The 21,296-nt window shown below is 35.6% G+C and overlaps 1 protein-coding gene across 2 annotated transcripts in view; it reads right to left on the bottom strand.

Moving 5' to 3' along the window:
* Nucleotides 1–21,296, bottom strand: part of SMG1 (SMG1 nonsense mediated mRNA decay associated PI3K related kinase) — a 59,325-nt gene that overhangs the window by 14,149 nt on the left and 23,880 nt on the right. For both annotated transcript variants that reach the window (XM_031606861.2, XM_031606863.2), the window contains 31 exons: nt 20,820–20,921; nt 20,151–20,420; nt 19,610–19,740; nt 19,053–19,214; nt 18,460–18,578; nt 17,642–17,729; nt 17,455–17,556; nt 16,896–17,036; nt 16,394–16,593; nt 15,929–16,125; nt 15,020–15,187; nt 14,080–14,234; nt 12,954–13,099; nt 12,088–12,289; nt 11,496–11,605; nt 10,995–11,142; nt 10,498–10,657; nt 9,540–9,660; nt 8,808–9,056; nt 8,278–8,562; nt 7,160–7,304; nt 6,762–6,900; nt 6,267–6,497; nt 5,993–6,170; nt 5,000–5,161; nt 4,477–4,694; nt 4,160–4,314; nt 3,061–3,283; nt 1,947–2,193; nt 1,179–1,408; nt 364–612 (listed from right to left, as the gene is read on the bottom strand). In XM_031606861.2, the coding sequence (XP_031462721.1) occupies nt 364–612; nt 1,179–1,408; nt 1,947–2,193; nt 3,061–3,283; nt 4,160–4,314; nt 4,477–4,694; nt 5,000–5,161; nt 5,993–6,170; nt 6,267–6,497; nt 6,762–6,900; nt 7,160–7,304; nt 8,278–8,562; nt 8,808–9,056; nt 9,540–9,660; nt 10,498–10,657; nt 10,995–11,142; nt 11,496–11,605; nt 12,088–12,289; nt 12,954–13,099; nt 14,080–14,234; nt 15,020–15,187; nt 15,929–16,125; nt 16,394–16,593; nt 16,896–17,036; nt 17,455–17,556; nt 17,642–17,729; nt 18,460–18,578; nt 19,053–19,214; nt 19,610–19,740; nt 20,151–20,420; nt 20,820–20,921 (5,433 nt within the window). The remainder of the gene's footprint in view (nt 1–363; nt 613–1,178; nt 1,409–1,946; nt 2,194–3,060; nt 3,284–4,159; nt 4,315–4,476; nt 4,695–4,999; nt 5,162–5,992; nt 6,171–6,266; nt 6,498–6,761; nt 6,901–7,159; nt 7,305–8,277; nt 8,563–8,807; nt 9,057–9,539; nt 9,661–10,497; nt 10,658–10,994; nt 11,143–11,495; nt 11,606–12,087; nt 12,290–12,953; nt 13,100–14,079; nt 14,235–15,019; nt 15,188–15,928; nt 16,126–16,393; nt 16,594–16,895; nt 17,037–17,454; nt 17,557–17,641; nt 17,730–18,459; nt 18,579–19,052; nt 19,215–19,609; nt 19,741–20,150; nt 20,421–20,819; nt 20,922–21,296) is intronic.

The following is a 21,296-nucleotide window of genomic DNA, read 5'->3' as shown; positions in this document are numbered from 1 at the left end:
GGGAATTCTTTGCCAACACATTGGACTGACTACCATCTTATAACATTATTTTTAAGCAGAAGACAAATCAAAGCCACCATACTCCAAGCTGTTTTCTATATGATGATTCTTACAAGAGCTATCATTTCTTAAACCAATAATCCTAGTTTAGTAATGTAAAGAAATGAGGTATATACACATTTTTTATTCCAGATAGTACAACTACATTATTTCCTACCAACATTTCCCATTCTGTGAAACTTTGGCAGTGCTAACTCATCTAACTGTGGAGCATCATTGCTTGATAACATCCCAAGCCTTTGCTGCCCTTCATCCCACTAGAAAAAAATCTTTCAAAGGCAAAATATATTTGTTATAACTTACCTGTGTAACTCTCCACCATTCATCTGGTGTAGTACATGATGACCAGAGCTCCTTAGCTAGGAGATTTGGGGGAGTTGCTTCCATCAGTTCTTCTAGAACAGCTCTCATCACATTCAAGGGCCAGTCACGACGTGACACGTCAAGACTAAGCCCAACTGCTTTTAAAGCAGGTCCAATTTTACTGTAGTAAAGTTCACTTGGTCTAGGCACGATTCCAGGATTCTGAGGAGTCTGATAAGAATCCTGAGCCTAGAAGAGGTTAAAAATGCTTGTGTACAAATCATAGCTCACATTACCACAGAAAAGTTCCCACATTCAGTCTAAATGAGAATAACATACAATCAACAACTCCTCAACAATGACTTTACAATGCAGAGAGCTGTTTTGAAGTTCAATAACTGAGAAAACCTAAAGACAGTCAAAACACTTTGTTTTAGCCTAACTTTACTCAGTAATTACTAAGGTCAGTTTTGAAAATACTGTGGTAAAGACTACACTGAAAATAGAAAAGGAGTCGAGAATGAGATGTGAAATCTAAGTTTAACTCTATTTGTTCAAAAACAGTTCTTGAATTATTGTGCCAGAAAAGTATACTTATGTTAGCTACTGTAATAAATACATACACATACATGAATATATATATATACACACACAATTTCATTGACATCTGGTAGAATCTCAAGAAATGCAAATGCACAGACCCATCCTTCATGACTGTGAACAAAAAAGGTCTATTTTAAAACTGTGTTAATTAGAATTGCAAGGCAAATGATAATAAAAGTTTCCCTTCTGAGTCGTCCCTACATTGCGGTTACCTTTTGTGCTTGTAAAGCAGCTTCCCGCTGTTGCCATCGCTTGTAAAGACCAAACAAAGGCGTAGCTCCATCCACCCACTGGATCAAGCCTGATCTTGTTCCCAGAGGTGTCACAGAGTAGTGCCGTGCGTGAAACCTCGGTGTCTCTTGACGGTTAATGGTAGCAAACATTGTGTTCACAATTGATAGGAATTGCATGATTCTTTCATCCAGGTGCAAGTCTTCTAAACCTGTGTTAAATTAATTTAAAATTCAGTTTCTAGATAAGATTCCATCCTAAAGCCCAAAAAGCATTTTCTGAAATCCTACTTCATTCCTGACTACAAATAGCTCTACAAATTATGCAGATTAAAGATGAGTCGTTCAGCTTAAATCTTAATGTTTACTTAATATTTACCTACCAGAATCAGTTTATCGCATCTCTCTGTGAGCAGTATACAAAACAGTAACTAACGTAGTGAACAGGTCTTTCCCTACTGAGAAAGACATGAAGTCTTAAAAGATATCTTCTGAGATTCATAGGCTTCTGGTAAAGTGCATCCAGCTAATCCTAAGAATATAGAAAATATCTGAAACTCCCTTGACTTATAGCTTTGGAAGGCAAAAATCCTTAAACACATATAGTGAGGTGAAATAAAGGGAGGAGAGTGAGCGGATGAAACATTCTGTCCATATTATGCACGAAGACGACATGCATCCTTCCAATTTGAGTATATCTGGTTTGCAACCAGAGATATTAATTTGTTTGACAAAATCTCAATTGCTTACCTTTGAACAAGTATGGATAGTTCTTCCCATCTGAGCCCAGGAAAAGCAGCTTTTTAGGTTTGGTTTTGGTAGGCAGAATTGTGATGGTGCTGCCCACACTATGAATTGTCACTGTGTCTCTGGTGGATACTTCTCCAGGAAGCGCTATTTCAGTGTTCATCATAGCAGCCAACCAAGGACTGATTTCTTCGAGCCGTAAAAGATAACTAGCCCGTTTCTGTGCTCTCTGCTGCAAACTTAGCATAACCTATTCCAAGGAAATGTTTTGTTTTAGGTTGAGGTTCACTTTAAAAGCTAGCATTAAAAAATTAATGACTTAATGGTCTTCCTCTTCTAGAAAGTACAGAGATTTTCTTCAATTGTTTTTCATCCTTGGCAACTTACTAATCCATTTACAGTTTAGAATGAAGTTGACAAAATCCAAGAGATATCCTCTGTGAAGCAAATGCAGCCTGTCTGGTAATAAGCAACAAAGTCACAAGAAGTCAAACTCCTCACAAGAGGTTTGCTCCTGCATTTATAAATCTTTCAGGTGTAGTCAAAGACAGCAGCCTCTAGCAACCTCCTCTTTATATATCTTCATGTCTACTCGCTCTGCAAAGCTGAACGAACTCTGTAAAACTGAAAACTTAAAACTACCAAACTACTTAAGAAACAGGCTGCCTCTGGATATCCACATGGGCAACACAGACGCTTTGCTTCCTCCTCAACACATAAAAAACTAAGATCAAATCACATAATTGTGAAAGTACCTTTGAGAAAGCTTGACTAATTGAAAGTTGCAGCACAGAACAGCTATCACTCAGGATAACCAGAGTATCAGCTTGTTAGCATTTGCAGCTACTAAGCTTAAATTACATAGATTCACAAAAAACAGAATTTAAAAAACAGAAGCCCTCTGCCCTCTAAGCTGATATTAAAATAACCCCTTTGGGTAGAAGCGCAGTATGGCAGATAATCAAGATACTAGTTAGAGACAAAAGTTACTGTGCTTCAGTGTGGAGCATGTCTATGCTGACTGCAGAGGAGACTAGTTCAGGACACAACTTTGGAACATGAAGACAATAACAGGACACCAAAGAGTGAGACAACCCCTAGTCTGTGCATGTAATACCTCTTTAAAGGGGAGCCAGCTGCTTCCAGGCTTAGCAGGATTCAAAGGATTCTTAAGTTTTTCCAGTGCATTTTCGATTGCACCTCCATAGTTATCCTGAAACCACTTCTCATGAGGAGTTTCTGTAGGAGCTGCAGTGATGCTCCGGACATGTTCCAAAGCAAATACAATGGGCTTCATTAGAGCTGTATGCTTCTCACGCATGATTGCTATCTTCTCCTCTCTATTAAAAAAAATCTCTTTTAATACCATAAAAACAAGTAACCTCTGAAGTAGAGCATTAAAACAGACTGCAAACAAGACATCAGAGAAATCACAAAATACCAATCTCTATAATGAGGTCTTTGAGAACAACTGTACTAAAATGAAATGCTCCTCTGAATCATACTTCAAAATGAAACATTTGTACTGGGGCTTTTCACCACTGGAGACCCAGATTTCAGAAGTCCAGGGAGTACAAACACCCTAAACTCATTTCCCTTGTTACAAGAGCTCTTTATTACCACTTCATGAGAGTGTACCACACTCCAAAGAAGGGAAAGAGGACTGCCCTATTCTCCCATTCTATTTCAGACTAGACTGTGGAATTTAAAAAGTGTTTTTAAGCTTAGGCAAGCATCCAATGAAGGCTTTCCTCTTCCACAAATCCATTCACAGGAGAATCCAGATAAGAGACAAAAAAAATTGTTTCTGAACACTGAAAGGCAAAAAAGCAGATTACAATGTTCTGTTTACTCCAACTATCTGTGTTTACAGTAAACTCCAGACAGGTCTTACCCTTCCACATGCTTGTCCTCATCTCAGCTGAATTCTACAGAACACCGTGGAAATGAAGAACTACACGTTCTCAAACTACAACTCAATTCACACCAGGTTCTAACACATTATTACGGAGGAAATCCAAACACAGACATTGACTGCCACTGCCTCTCATCAGAGTACTAGCTGTGGCATCAAAATATATCTGAATAAGGCCACTAACTTACAGAGAAGCAGCTAGAACAGTACAAATTCAAGTGCAACACTTGATCATTTCGATGGCATGCCTCCCCAACAACCACCTTTAACAATTTTCACTTGATTTGATCCATAGACATACTTGCGTAGAGTGTTGTTATTTTGGACTCTTTTGACTTCATCTTCCAGTTGTTGAATCCTCCTGAGGACATACATGTGCTGCTGCAATAAAACCCCCAACCAAAGTTCATCCCACAGAACTGTAACTCTGCGCAGCTCAGCCACTAGCATCTGAACCTATGTAAAATAAAGATTACATTACTTTTTAAAAGTAATGGTATTGAGACTTATATTTGTACACAAATAGCTTGACAGAGATGACCTAACAAAGCTGTACCAAACTTCCAGCAGCCCTACAAACAAGTATTTTGCAGTTCAACACACATTTGAATTACTTACCTGCAATACCATTGTTGGATTTGCAGTTGAGAGTTTCTCCACAATTTTGCTGTAACAATCTTGCATCATTGCTTGATCTTCATTTAATCCAACTTTTGTATCATCTTTAGTACTTTCCTGAGAAGCTGGTGGACTCCCACCATCACATTCACCACCCAACAGTTCTTCTCCTTGAATATTACCTAGCAAAGTAGGGATAGCAGAAGGAAGCTTGCTCCCTAAATTTGAGAAAAGGAAAGTAAAAAACAAAGGATATTAAAATATTATCTATGTTGTTCGGGCCTTCAAAGTTTTGTCACTCAATACCTCATTTAGAGTTAGAACCCCATGTAACATATACTTGGCTAATAATTAATGACAAAATTCAGAACTGATGTGAAAAACTGGTAAATCAAAGTACAAATCCCAAAATTCCTTCATACAGAATGTTGCTGTTACTGGAAAAAAATTAAAATCACTTTACCCAGCATATAAAGTATGTTAGATAAAAAGCATTTGAACATTTGATATTTTTCTTTCATACCTGAGGTTTGGGATTCACTGCTGAGTGAAATAGTACCCACTATTGCAGGATACAGTATGAGATGAGGAGAATCTTGAGCCACTCGACACAATAAGTTGCAAATACTCTGACGAACGTACACTTCTGGATGATTGAGGCGAGAGAAGAGCTGAGGAATAATACCTACAACAACAGGACAAGAGGATATGCTGTATCCTTTCCATATACATTAAACAATGCACATTTTTAGAGCATACTACTTATGCATTGGAAGAACGTAAATGATCCTGAGATCCCTTCCAACCCTTCCAATTCTATGATTCTGTGAAAAGTCTAGGCTCCCAACAAAAAAGCCCTCTTGTTTTAAAGAATTGCCTTCCAGGGCACGAGCAATTGAATTGCTTATTTAGTCATACAATTCAAATGCAGATCACATCAGATGACATTGTTCAATCAAGCACTAGAAAATGAATTCCACTGTTACATAATTTTAAAAAAATAGGAGAGATGCAATAGTTCCTGAAGTCAGTGAACTGGACATTTCAAATGAACAAACTGGCAGCAGTTGGCTGCCTCCTCCTCCACTGCCTTCCACGCTAACTCGGTATCTTTCCTTGAGAATGTCCCTAATCAAATGTAACAAGTAGTCTGATGACATACAACTGCTACTGCTTCAGTCACATACATTTCTCTGAAACATATTTTAAACTGTGGCTAGAGGGGAAACACACACACACACACACTCTTCTTTTAAGAGGATAAAATAATGCAACTCTTCACAAACCACATTTTCTTTCTTCTTTCAGCATCTCAATACAGGAGAATCTGTGCTCTAAGATCAGAACGCTTGTCAGGAAGTAGAACAACTTCCATGAAATTATTCAGTGAAGAACTTACCTTCCTTCCACCATGTTTATTTTTTTTTTCTTCTCAAGAACACAATGAATATCCTTCTGCTTACATTTATGAAGACATGTCAAAATCAACTTTAAGAGCTAAGTAACATATAACTACCTCTCCAAGGAGCAGTGGGTGTAGTTTCTAGCCCATGTTCTAGATACTGTCTAAGCTCTCCAGCATGTTTTACAAGCAGCCTTAACAGTCTTAGAGTTGCCATCACAATAACATCATCAGTGCTTTGCTCAGAAGTATTTCTTAAATGCAGCCTTGGATCATCTTCATCAAGTGGAACCTTAAAAGAAAGAAATACTCCTCTAAATTAAGTATATAGTTCATCTCATCATTTAGAAACTTTCATAACTCAACTTTCCTACAGCACACTACTAACCTGACCAGCATTGAGTTTGAGAAAAGTGAAATATGCACTGCAGGAGAGTTTATAGAGACTGAAGATTCTGTCTACAACTTTCCTCCATACTTTAATTAAACCTTCTGTTGCATTTTCATCAAGATCTGAAAGCCAGGGACAAGTTGTTAATAACTGACGCCATATAACATCCACCATATCATCTTCTTCATTGTCTTCATTTTCAGTGATTTGCAGAGTCATATCTTCATCCTAAGTACAAATAAAGAGATAATAGATTTGACCAAGTCTTCAAGCCTTTTCTACAAGGATCTGTTATCTGCTAATCCAACTGCACTGTGACACTGTACTACAGTCCATGTACCACTTAACTAACAGCTGGTTTCTTAAGAGAACTTGCATATTATTTGAGTTTTAACTACAAAACACTTACAGAAGTTAATATGAATCACAAGTAGGGGAAAGAAAATAAACCACAAAGCTGAGCATATTTTAAGCTGGAAAATTCCCACTTACTTGAATCCCAGCTGGACGACACACTGCTTGCCCAAGGATCCCATAAATCTTCTCTTTGTCTTCCTCTGTAACGTTGTCTGGAAGCAAGCTCTGAACCTCAGACTTTTCTCGGGGCAGCAGACGAACACCTTCTCCCTGACTGTAATATTTAATAAGTTATATTCTTATTTGAGGGGTCCATTAGCACTGTGTATATAGAACCTGAAAGATAAATCTTCATCCTTGATCACATACAGAAACTTACTTTTTAGAAAGGTCAGAACAACAGTCAAAGTTCCCTGCTCACATTTGACTTTTGACCATAAGGAATAACTATAATCAATAATACAATGCTAAAACTCATCTTAAAAAAAATTAATTATGCTATAATTATGCTTTAAACATTAGGATGAATTTACCTGGCATTATCAACTACTTTCCGGCCCCATCTATAAGCCCAACTAGCCAGGGCTGCCCAAGACTTGGCCACTTCAGGTGCCTGTACTGAAGACAAGTGATACAGCTGTCCCAAGATAAAGTCAGGTTCTCCAACTCCAATATTTACTGTAACAGAAGAAATGGAGCAACATAGATTACAACGTAATAGATACTTCTCACTTCAACATATAAAATAACAGCAAATTATTATTTCATTATATATATATAAATATATATATATATATAGTACATAATCCTTTTTGGTTAAGTTAGCACCCATACGTAAAATTTTCCAGAGCAATTCTTTTTCAGCTTTGACACTAACTGCAAAACAGTTTTTCCATTTGCTAACAACCACCATTCTGTACTCTACAACTGCTTTCTCTGTCACAGAAGGATGAAACTGAAGCAAGAGGCTCATGATCTCCAAAACACAGGAAAATAATATGCTTCAGAAAGCAGACTTTATGAAGTAACCAAGCTACGTAAGTATATTTCAATTTGAGTATTTCTCTAAGTTAAAAAACAAAGCCCTTAACAGCCAATAATAGTTATATCAATTCTGAAGTATATGCAAAATCCACACTTAAAGAAGGAATTATCTTAACATTTGAAGAAAGGTCTGCAGAAAATTGAGTGTATTTAGTGGCAACAACAAAATTTTCAAATTAAACATAGATGGAAGCTCATTAGAAAACCTAAGGTGACCACAACTCATATTTCCAAGGCCTTAAAAATACAGCTGCTTCAATACTCAACCTAAATGATCCCATTCACACATTAAAAAAAATTCAAGAGATGAAAGCAGACAGAAGCATGATGAGATTTTATATGCTCTTTATAAAAAATACATTACAGTTTCATATTCAGGCAAGAAATAAAGTAACAAAAATATCAGGAAAGAAACATGAAATGTGAAATATCAAAGGTTGTTTGTTTGTTGTTGTTAAGTTGTGCATACATACCTGTTATACAAAAAGACGCTGTTATACGTACTTGCATATGTGGAGTATTTGTTCTTTATTACTATATCTATCCCTCAGTGGAACCACCAGTCATTAATTTAACAAAATAAAACTAAGTGGGAAAACAACTCTACCTGTAGATTCACTTTCAATCCTGGGGTATTCCTCTTCCAATGTATTAACAGCTGGGAGATCAATCAAAGTATATATGTTTTTAGACAAGGTAGACAGACCAGCGTGATTCTGCTGCTGACGAGCTCTATACACTTGTTTTAACTGTCCTGAAATCTCTTTCCACTCTGCTTGAATCCATTTAGCCAGTGTAAGAATAGATTTAGCAACCGCATATTCAGCCTTGGCAGATTTGCAAAACGATATGGCACAAGAACTCAGCATTTCCATGGCATGTGTTGACTGACCTGCACATTATGAAAAGCATATTTTTAGTGGTGTTAACTTCACTCAAACACTTCGTCCTAAATTCAGTATTTTCAGATACAGCTCATAACAGAGTATCTTACAAAGAAAACTCAGATTGAGACAACAGTTAACAGGATGAAAGCAATTACTAATGATGCTGTTCCATTAAGATTCACTCAGAGGATTTAGTCTGGTCACGATGACAAGAAGCTCAAGAATCTACAATTTCTGTAGTGACACTCACCTGCTGTGTATAACAACTTTGTTTTCTCAATATCAAGTTCAGGACCCCACTTTTCATCTATCTGACCTGGTGCAGACAGTTTTTTAAAGTGCTGAACTAAGTCCTGCGCAGTGGTGGTTTTTCCTAGCTGAACTTCACTGCACTGGGCAAGCAACCGTGTAGCCAGGGCAATATTTCCTCGCTTTCGTGCAAATTTTGCTGCTGTTAAGCCCAGCTCCATTAGATGACTCTTAATTGGGACTGTTGGTTCTGAAGAAGAAAGCAAGACATACTAAGCACAGTTAAAAAAAAAAACAAACAGTAATTTTACCTAAGGTATAATTTCTCTCCAATATAGGAGTATTTTATATACTGCCATCAGTAAAGAACTTGGTCAACCCTTTTGTATTTCCTAAAAATTCCTTAAAAATAATTAAGTCACTGAAATGTCTTAATCTAGAAATGCACTTTTGTGGTTTTCATGACCATTTTTAAGTACTGAAGCATTCAAAAGTGAAATAAAGTACAATGAGATGAGCAAGCAAAGTGTGATTAGAACTCTCCTTTTTCTTAAAAACAGTCTGCATTACAGCAGTAATTGAGACACTTAGATAAGGGAAGACATCTAAATAACAAAACCTTGAATTTAAAACCTAATCCTAGTAATGCAAGATGCAGCTCCCACTTTTAATGAAAATTTAGTTTAAGTTCCGTATTTAACAATTTTTAGCACTAAAATAAGAGCTTATATACCTTTAAGTTTTTCCATCAGTTGATTCTGGTACACTGTGTATCTCAGTGCGTGCATCCACGGCCTCACATCGTGCTGTTTACATGACCTCAAAGCATCATTGAAGAGAGGTATGAGACAGTCCTGAAAGAGGCATGAAGGTTGTACAGCTGTCAAGAGAGCTTAATAAATAAGTATTTTCATTTATTAAAAGCAAAGATTACTTTAGTGAAAAGCAAGTATTCTTAGTATTAGCAGTCAAACTGTATGACTAACTAAAAAGCAAATATGTATTATGTAGACCTATGAAGACACTTGATTTTAAGAGGACAACCATAAGAACAAGCTCACCAACAAGCACTATCATTCCTAGTCCCATTGTTCAGAAAACAGGTCATCTGTGCTCACTGAAGTTTGACATTGTTTTTAATTGACAAAGTAATTGTGGGTTTTTTTTTTTTATATTTAAAGGTTACTTTCATGGTGTTATTGCAGTTTTATTGCAAGTTGCTTTTCAAAGAAATGTTGAAAGAACTGGTGTACTTATAGCTATAGAAATCCATCTGAAGCATAAATTTAAAATAAAACACATGGTCTAAGAACTTTAGAAAACTAGAAGGGCCTTTTTAAAGTGCGATTAACATGGTTCAAAGAAAACAGTCTCAAACTGCCAGAGAGATTTAGACCAGATACCAGGAAGAATTTCTTCTTGGAGGGGATGGTCAAGCACTGGACTAGGCTGCCAAGGAAGCAGTGGAGTTCCCATCCCTAGAGGTAGCTCAGATGCATTGATGTGGCATTAACTGATATGGTTTAGTGATGTAACTCGGTAGTTCTGACTGACATCTGGACTTGATTATCTTGAAAGTCTTCTCCAACCTCAATGATTCTTTAGTTCTACATTCTACATTCAATACTTCATAACATGGCTATAGAACTAGAAAACTGTAAAATGTAAATTTGATTAAAACACAGCCATACCTCCGATGTCAGCCTGTTGGATACAGTGTTTTCTAAAGCAGAAGAACAATACAACTGAAGAGTGCTCAACACTGGTAAAGATTGAGACACAGTGAGCGTGGAAAGTCTTAAAGGTCCAATAGCTATTCGTGACGTTTGTTTTAAGTATTTTATAACATTTCTGAAATAAAAGTTAACAGTTATTTTTGTTAGCTGGACTATTTACTAGAAAACAGTATCAAAAATACTGAAGACAAAAGCAACTCCTCCATCTGCATATGGATGATCAAGAAGTCATTCAAAAACATAACAAGTCACATGTTGACTCAACTAACAGTCTTTTAAGTTAAACACCAATTCATGTCCCCTAAGTAAGGTTATAACTCATAACAGACTAAGCTAGGAATCAACAGTACTATAAATGCTGAAGTACAGATTATGCAGTTCACAGTTTCATTTGAAAAGCTAGAACAGCTCATCACAGTGGGTTACACTCATTATAACATGCTGCAACTTACTCAGATATTGACTGCCACTTTTGCTCCTGCTCCATGTGGTTTACAGCTGTTGCCAGACACACTGAACTTCTTAGAAGTTGTACTTCAACTGCTTTTTGAAGTTCTCTCGGGTCAGGACTTAGCATATTAGGAAGGAGCTTTTTCATGTCTACAAAGAGATAAAATTGAAACTAAGTAGAATTTTCAATATCACATGTTAAGAAAGAATTTTTGAAAGCAATGGTCTTAGGGAAAAGATTCACTTTTACATGCGTATCCATTCATATTAACATTAACAAGTTACTTACAACACACTAACTCCACAAAAGACTTTTTAAATATTACAAGTTATTTTTTCAAATTATCATTGCAAATCATTTTGAAGCTTAATTCATAAAGGTTACAAGTCAGTCCACCAAACACTGCAAACTGCATTCAGAAGTTACAGTTTGTCACACAGATAAATGGAGAAATATCTACTTCTGTAATTCAACTAAGGTCACTTTTTTTGAACTAACATACCTATTTTTTCTTTGGATCCCCCTGCAAGTAGGCTGATATTTTCTCCTGGTAATAATTCCAGTTGTTCAGTGCATTCAGTAAGTTCACCAGACTCAAAGCTGCTCAGAGATCTGCAATTCAATTTTTACAGGTTTATTTTCATTCCAGAAACTAAATACCTCCAATTCAAACAGAAAAAAAAAAAAAAAAGAATGGCATCAAACCCCCCAGATTTAATAAAACACTTATAAATGAGAAGAAAATACATTATTTCCAGCTGCAAAGTTTTTGCATTAACAGACAATGAATAATACTTTTTAAACTATTTCTTCCTGACCATAGAAAGCATAGAAAGTGTGACTATGCAAGAATTTAAAAAACATTTTTTTTTTTCCTTTATGCATAGAAAGTAAGCTTTGGGATGGAACTTCATTTAAGTCAAGTAATTTCAGGATTTTGCTAAGCTTAACTGCAATAAAACGGATGGAAAGTAATCAAAAGCTATCAAATTAAATGAAAGGACCTTTAAACCTTGAAGGCCTATTTCAACATCACCAATATTTTCTGGGCACCAGACAACCAAAGGTTAAGAATAAATGAATGAAATTCTTACTTTATGTAGTTAAAATCTGCTTTCAGATTGATTGAGGTATTACTCGTGCTTTTCTTCAAGTCATGGACCATATTTTGCCATTCCTGAACAGCAGACCAATCCGCAATTGAAATGTAACATTCACATGCCTTGTTACCCAAGTAATTTATAACTTCAGGTGAAGAGTCACTTGGCTTAGTCAGAACGGTTTTTCTAGTTTCTCCTATGTAACAATAACAAAAAACAGTATGTATATCTAAATATTCTTATGTGCTTTAAAATAATAACTATATTGCTCAAATGTAACACATCTTTACTCAAGAAACATCATTCTTTTTAACTGTTACATAATAGTTAAGGAAGTACAGAGTGGAAGAAGAATGCTTGGTTTGTTTTCCCCTGGGTGGTATTTTTTTTTTTAATTAATATATAGGATCTTTTCAAGGGAGGTTTTGGAAAACTTCAGTCCATTTCTCTAAAGAAGTTTCAAAATAGGAAAACAGAAGGAATGAATTAGGAACAAAGAACCTCTCTTCTCAAAGATGAAACAGAATAATGAAGCAAAGTCTCAGCTCAGAAAACCTTTAATCAATTGTGCAGCTATAATACATTTATGTAGTAAACATAAGTCTTAAATTATGATGATATAAATAATTCAGGATTAACCTACTAAAATACAAAATATTTTACCTATTAATCTCATACAGCTAGACATCAATATTGCAAACTGCCATATGTGTATGTGATGTTAATTTCAATGGTACTAAGTGATTAAATTTAGCCACAGGCAGAAACAGGTCAATTAATTTTGAATCAGATGCTATAATTACAAATGAACATTCTAATTTTATACACATACTTTCCAGAAGAAACCAACAAATACTGACCATTCAAGGAGTGCTTTGGGCTGGCATTATTCACACTGTTGGAATTGGCCAACTTCAGAACGGTTTTGTCAAAGCCTGATATACAGCAGTCTACTCCTGTCATGGCACACAGGTGCTCCTGGTACTCCGCAGTTGCTTTTTCAAACCTTAAATAGTTTAATATTTTTGTCAGCATTTTACAGAATGTTTTCTTTTTGGTAAAGTGGTGTACTTGCAACACTTCTTTACAACAACCCAAATATTCATTTCTTATCTTCAGCACCAGAAAGATTGATTAACATCAAAACAAATTTGCGAGCTGAATTTCTAGATTCTAACACTGTATTAAAGCTTTTCCATTCAGATTAATTCAGCTTCAAACCAATTCCAGGTTGAAGGAGATGCAAGATTTAAATTTGACTGTCACGCTGCCACACCCAAATGCAAGTAAATGAGTTAAATATTTAATAGAGAATTGTAAAACTGGGTCTAGAATAAACAATTCACAGACTAAGTTTGACATTTCTGAGCAACTCCTCAGGTATTATTGCAATCTTGCATACTATTTTAAAGAATCTTGCAAAAATGGGAAAATTGTTATAAATATAAAATCTTGGGTGTGTTTTTTTTTTTAATCTTCTCTTAACAGACAAACTAATTAATAAAAAAATCCCCATTTTTCATTTCATACAGAAGACAGTACATACTGCTTTAAGACAGCATCAGCTCAATTCAGGCACGTTATGTTGAATACCAACCAACCAAATAGCAACTGTAGCCAACGATTCTACTTTAACACATAAAAGCCATTTTTTCTAAAACTAAAATGAAAAATAAATCTGCAAAGCATCTCCCTTGGATTACTTCTCTTGGCAAACCATGACCAATACTCAGATCTTGCTACTGGCCAGAACATAAAATAAAAGACATTTATAGCAATATTTTGCAACAGAAACTGAAACAGCATTGTTAAGTGAAGAAACTAAGAAAAAAGGAACCTTTGAACACCATTTATACTAAAATCCTGATAACATAGATAAAATAAAATATCTAAAAATGCTTGATGTATTAAATGGTAGAAATATACATAGGAAGGAACAAAGTCCAAATTTGTAACATTCAATTATCTGGAAAAAAAAAAACTTACCGCCCTTCTGCCTGTTGAGCTACAGAGTTGATCCAGGTAAGACTCTTCCCAACTACAGCAGAAGACCAGACAGCTATACCCTGAATAGCTTCAGGGCAGTGAAGTTCACATAAAGCTTCCACCAGCATCATAATTGTCACTTCCAATTCATTTCCCTAAAACCAAACCAAAACCTTTATTTAACAAATCTCAAATGAATTAAGAGCTGCATGCATTGTTAAATGCTTGAATAGAGTAAAGCAGTACTTCATTATATGCCTACACAAGCGTAGCACTCTGTTCATCTCTCCATTAACACTGCTTTTGGAAAAGCAGTGGTACTCAGGAAAGCATTCATGCCACAAAGTCCCAGCTTCAATGTTAATAGTTTGTAGTCACTATACACAGTGGTCTACAGCTACATAAAAATAAACTTAACCATTCATAAAGAAACAGGAGTAAGAAACACCTAGCAAATCTCTTTAGCTTTTAGTTTCAGCAAACCAAATTACTGACATTTTTTAAGCAAACAACCACCCACTTGATTCACTCATCCCATCCCTATGTTTATCTGCCAGTTACTTCATGCAGGAAAAAATCCCCACGATACACCCCTCCTGCTCACAGGGACAAGTCAGACACTGCCACAAACCTCAGACTAATACAACAAAACAGCAAGTTTAAGGTTTAAGCAGTGCCTTGAACTGCTCAATTCAAACAGCATTCACTTATGTATGTTATTTGACCAACTGTGCAGAGTACACTGTAATCCCCAATCCACAGTATCACCTAACCACAAAAATCTGTCAATAGAGAAGTATAAACCTCAAGACTTGCTTTTCATGTAAAAACTACTGTTATAAAACACTTGGTTTAATAACCACTGATTATATTAGCTTAGATTTTAAGACACAGTAGGGATATTCTTTACAACAGTCAACAAAATTTTAAAAGAGAATACCTGAGATAAACTGTTATTAGTTTTCATTTCTGTGAGTAAATCAAAACCGTGTCTGACTGTCACAGCAGGCTGGCCAGCCAGCAGTCCAACTCTCATGATGGAAAGTCTAATCCGTGTCAGCCAATCTTGGCACGTCTGGCGATTAGTATAAAAGAATGTCCTGATAACCTTTTAAGACAGAAAAAGATAACAATTTTACAATCCCTGTCTTTTATACAAATAAAATAATTGCTTTCAGTGCTTAATATGAAAAACAATTAAAGTCATGACAGGTTTCTTCTCTGAGGCTGAATTTCCAACTGAGAGATTAAGAAACATGTTAAAAATCTGTATTTTGAATGTTCTGGATACAAATATCCAGAAATCATGCACAGCATGCAGCTGACCTGGCACACTAGGAAGCTGAAAATGTTAATTCACTTCAAGATTAAATCTTATATTACTGTAATATCGAAGTCTGGTAATTAATTTATTTCAACAATGAAGTATATTTTGCAGCTAAAACTGCAGAAAACCACATCTTATAAATATTTAAATCTTCAAAAGGCAATCTGAGACCTCATAATCACTACAGCAGAGGACTGCTGACAACATATAGACAAGCAACAGCTACAAAACTCTGGTACTCAGATTTGCTTACTGTTCTACCACTATGTTTGCTGATACTCCAGAAATAAGCTCTTCTCCCCCTCCCCCTCACTCCATCTTCTAAGAAAAAACTACATCGTAGCCAAACTAACATTCTTAAACTCTGCTTCAGAAGCTATTCTTTTTACATCATTAGAGTACATACTCAAATGCTGTAGAATCCAAAAAGTTACAGACTTAAGACCCACACAATCCTGAAAATGTTTTCCTCAAGTGGTTTCCTCTGGAAACAGATGGTTTCTAGTAACATCAGACACAAACCTTAGGTGGAGAGGTGAGGGCATTGGCACATCCTTCATAAGCATTGTACATCAGTTTTTCCAAGTTCTCCAGATACTGTAGAAGGAGAACAAGCCTAAGCTGATTGCTGCTGTGTCCTTCATCATTGTCTGCAGTAGTCCACTGGCTAACATCTTGATCAGGGTTTAGTGTATGCGCTGCAAGACTCCTAATAATACCTATGTCACCAAAACATGGAAGAAAAAAAACATTCACCAGATAATGCTTTAAATCAACATGTCAAGAGACAGCAATGCTAAAACAAAATCTCTCAAAAATCATAATTATGCAACTGCTATTCTGCTTTTCTTAGCACCTTAGACAAAAACCATTAAAATCTGTTATCACTGAAAAACAAAACCATTATGTTTCTTGTCTTAGACATGAATTTCTTAGCCACACAAACTTATTAAAAAAAATCCTACGAAAAAAGAATCTTTATATTACCTTCAATTGTTTGAAATGTATCTTGGGCTCTACCCAGGGGAGTTCTCAGCTTAGAAAGAACAGTAAACTGAGCTGCTTCCCAAACGGCCCATTGCCAGAGAACAGCATCAGTCTTCAACAGATTACGAGGGATGGTTGGTTGATCTCGTTTATCCAGCCTTTGACAGCTATAGAACAACCTTTCCAACCAATTATCTTTCCTGAAAGAAAACATCAGTAATAAACACAAGTTCATTATATAATCACAATAACAAGATTATAATGCACACATGCCAGTTACTTACTGCTCTCAATCAAATCTCTCATAAGATTACTTTCAGCTGCTACGTGCATAATGTAAATGTGTATTTGAGGATATTTATAAATACTTGAAAGGAACTATAAAAAAATGACTGAAAGTAAAACAACGTAACAAAATAGAAGTTTTAAACTAGACTGAGTTTGCAATTCTTCACTATTTATTCAACATCAATTGATTTCAGTTTTAAAAAGAAGTTCTTACCCAGTTCGATGAGTGCTTCCATACAAAATAAAACTAATGACATCAGAGAAATCCTGTGGGTGGAATGTATTACTTGGAGCTTTGCTCATATGACTTCTTATAGCCAAAGAAATTTCTTGTATTTCTGTGTGGGTACGGTTACTGCAGGAACAGTGGGAAAAACAAGCCGTGTAATTGAATAAATCAGAAAGAAGTTATGCAAAAGAGATATATATAATTTATACACATACAATGAGAAGAAATTAGCATACTCTTTGGAGATAAGACAACACACTTAACGGTTTAATTCTTTATGATAAGAGTAGGACAAAATATTGCTGAAGCTCTGGATAACACGGACTTTAGAAGTAGCCATAATTTGTTTCAAGAAGTGCTGCACAGTTTATCAAGTTTGTTCATACTTTTACTAGTTTACTGTGCAATGATTTTAAATCACACACAGTAGAAGAAAAAAAATGTGGTAACATCCATTAAGCATTATTTTTCATTCTACAGAAAGAAAGTATTCTGGGAAAGAAAGAGAACTATTCTCTATATGGAGTTAATCTAAAGAACTTACCTCAACACCACATCTAAGGGAATTGACTTCAGAAGTTTTCCAAAAGTCTGCCTTACACGAGCACCGCTATGAACTAGCTGAACACGACACACATCAACACATCTGCAACAAAAAGTGGGTGGAAAAAAAGACTTAACATTTCCATGAACAGCATAATTCAAATAACATACATAATGTGTGCAAGTACCTTTGTAAAAGGTCATCTGGTAGGGAGGAGGACAGGGCATGGAGGCTGCTACATGCTTGAAGACAAATATTCACATCTTCCAGAAGGGCTAAAATTAAGGAATTGAAAAAGTTACTAGAAAAAGTGACTAGTTGCTAGAAACAGATAACTGACACATTACTCTGGTTGCTGCAGACCATCTACATATTTTTACAGAACAGCTATTATACAGAGGCTTTATGCCTTATTTCTGTTTTTATTTAGTTGGGTAGTTTTTCCAAGTCAGATAAATACTTTGTAATAGGAAGTCACCTGCCTCGCTTGTCATTTATGTTTCTGACCTCTGATCAGTTAATTATGTTATGGCCTCCATTCATTGGCATATACTATTAATTTCCAGTAAGAAGAAATTAAAGTTAGCAACTCCTGATCTTGGAACTTAGTGCTCTTGCTAGGACTATGCTACCACAAGCACTTGTTTCCATAACTCAATTTCCAGATTATTCTAAAGTCCAGAACAATACATCGTGTTATGGAATCGTTCTGCTGCTTCTTAATCAAATAATACTCAAACTTGTAGAATTAGGACATTGCTGCTGTTTTCTGTAGATTACCATCACATCCATGAAGTAGTATTTTAAGAAAATAACTGTTTGCTTAAGTCATGACAAGGGATGTGTTTGTGAAAAAAGGACAGAAGGAGTGCAAGTTTTCATGTAACGAAGACCAGAAGCACTTCTAAAAGTAGAACAATCACAGTTACAGTTAACCATGATATGTAAAAAAGAGCTTTTGTATGTAATTATGGCATATAAGAGAGTCAATGAATAAAATCTTACTGTTTGCTAAAAGTCCTTTGCAAAACTTATGGAAAGATGGGAGAGAAAATAAGGGTGCATATGTCTCTGATTTTTTCATCAGAACAGCCACTTCCAAAGCCCATGTCATAAGCAGTTTCCTTCAAAAAAGAAAACCAAAACTATTAGTTACTCCATAAAGTCACAAAAATACTTTTCAATACAACTTAAATTATTTCATGTTACAGATCAACATCATACCACAGTTCTCCTCTTTTATTTAAAAGGTTTTGTAACATTAAGATCATCCTTAGATTTCACAACATCTTGGTAAAACAGGCATGCAGCTCTTCTAGTAGGATACTTTCAACTAGCAAAATCCTTTTTTTCAGTGAAGTTTGGGAGCTCTGATTTTAATGTATAGATCTTATGATGGTTTCAATGTATTTAATTTTCATGCATAAAAGTGAGCTACTTTTCCCACATATGCTCAATTATACTTGTTTCATAAAAACCAAATATTTCACTGGTTAAAGTTACACCACATTTTACTGAAGAAAATAAATCCCATTTTCCAGATTAAGTCTTTCTACTGGGAGAAGACATTTCCTGGTTAATAAGAAAATGACAGTTACCTGGTATCTTGAGTAAGGTTATCCTTCTTCAGCAGTAGCCCCAAAAGGTTCAGTATGATTGAGAAATGTTTTTTTGTTGCTGTGGTTACAGTACTAATAACTGCACCATCAAACAGGGAAGGAGAGGAAGAACTGAGGCTACTGGATATAAAATGGTCATGTCTGAAATGCAAGGCAAGAAAATTAAAGAAAAAGATACTTTCTTACAGTATATAAGAAACACAAAGAAAGAAAGCAGAAGTAGTTAATATGGTTAAAATGTCACGTGACTACATAGAATGTCAAAACCCAAACATTTTTTTCCTCACTTTCTTCTACTCAAACTCAAGACTCCTAATCCTCCTCCAAATTAAATGCCAAGTTTTAAGCCATGGCATGCTTTGCTGGCTGAGATGCAGGCTCCCTACAACTTATTAAATAAAAACTGATCGGAGTACATTGGACAAAACTTTAATTGTTAAACCCTATTAAATACATTCCTCCATCCCATATCTATTCCATTCAAATCAACTCATCCTAGTGCTCTTAAAATACTGATGAACTATGAGTCTCCGTACCTGGAACAATGTGAATACAACGTATAGAGTACTGCATACTGGACAGCAGGAAAATGAACTGCTATGTCACCATGAACAATCATCAGGTTTTTACTCAGTAGTGCAAACACAGTTGGTGAAAGGGCCCACATCTATAAAAAAAATTGTAACATAAGCACAGAAACATAATAAATAGGACTCACTTTTCAAGTGTGGCCTTCCATACAGCTGACTATTGTTTCCCATGGAAAACAGTATTTTACAACTCCATTGATTTCCTAATCTTGATCATAACTGATTTCTTTCCCCTTTTTAAATGATTTGTTAAGAGTAGTTTATGCTTATTTAGAATAACCCATAACAAGTATTTTCACACAGCTGATACACTGTCAGCGGACACATTGAAGCTGCCTTTATCTGACATTTCAAAAAGCAGAACTGTTCTGACAACAGCAGCTTCAGTTCAGGAATAACCCTGCTAAGACATTCTACTTTAGAAACCACTTTTCATTATGCACGAAGTTAAAATTGCACAGACTTTATCTATATGATCTTTACTCACCCCAATTAATGAGTTCTTAGCATTTCCAATGGTACTTAGGGCACTGAGGTCAAATATAACAACAAACTTTGCATTTTCCACAGTGAATACATGCTTCTTGAAAGAGTCATGCTGGATTTCAGAACAGGCCTCGGGAAGATGTAAACTATAGAGAAGACTGTTTAGAGCACAGGTCATTTCTCCTAGAATCAACCTGTAAGCAGTCTCCAAAACAGGAATGTTCTTCAGGCTCAGTACTGCCTGATACACAGCGTGGGCTGCTGCAACAACCTTGATAGCATAAAATAAAGAAGCAAATGATTAGCGCGTTATCAAAATGAAATTAATTACCACTGCAGAATTAAAAGCTGGATAACTTAGTCTCAATATTCATACATAATCTTCAGTTTTCTGTAATTAAGGATCACCCAGTCTGTAGATTGCTTTCTAGACCACTCACATAATCTGACTATAATCTCACAACACTGACTATGGAAGCCACATTAACTAAGCACTTCATTGTCATACTAGGCAGAAAAGTTGCAAACACTCATGGAGCCTGAACACTGAAACCACGAACTAGCTATATATGCTTTCTTATAGCTTATTTAAAATGAACAGCATTTTACACCCTAATATATTCTACACGTGTAAGAAGGCTGTAGTAACAATTTCAGAGACTTCTCTTACCTCTTTCTCCTTATGATAACGAAGTACAAGCAGTTTAGACTCTGGAATAAATAATTTCTCTACAAATGATGATGGTAGTTTTGTATTTATTTGTTCAATAATCTGGGGATAAAACAAAACAAAAGTATTTAACCAATTTCTAAATAAACACCTTAAATCTAATTACATTACAATAAATTACGAAAGATTAATCAAAACACTGTTTTTCTACCTTGCAAACAGCATATTTAAAAAGTTTCCCACTAACACAAATATTTGGTATTTGCTCTCCCAAATCTATGCAAAGAAAAGCTTTGACAGAATAGCTATGAAAAAATTGCTCCATCAACCTGCATCCATAGGATTTTAAGAACTTGTGCTCTAAGAGCTACATTTTTGAAAAATTCTGATTTCCCAGGTGATGGCATAAGGAGATATTCAATAGAAAAACTGAGAATATTAAGCACAAAAACTCTGGTGGCATCAACTGCAGAGACC

The sequence above is a fragment of the Phasianus colchicus genome, chromosome 16 (assembly GCF_987193195.1).
Source record: "Phasianus colchicus chromosome 16, bPhaCol1.hap1.1, whole genome shotgun sequence".
Lineage (NCBI taxonomy): Eukaryota > Metazoa > Chordata > Aves > Galliformes > Phasianidae > Phasianus > Phasianus colchicus.
This window is presented reverse-complemented; position numbering and strand designations above follow the sequence as displayed.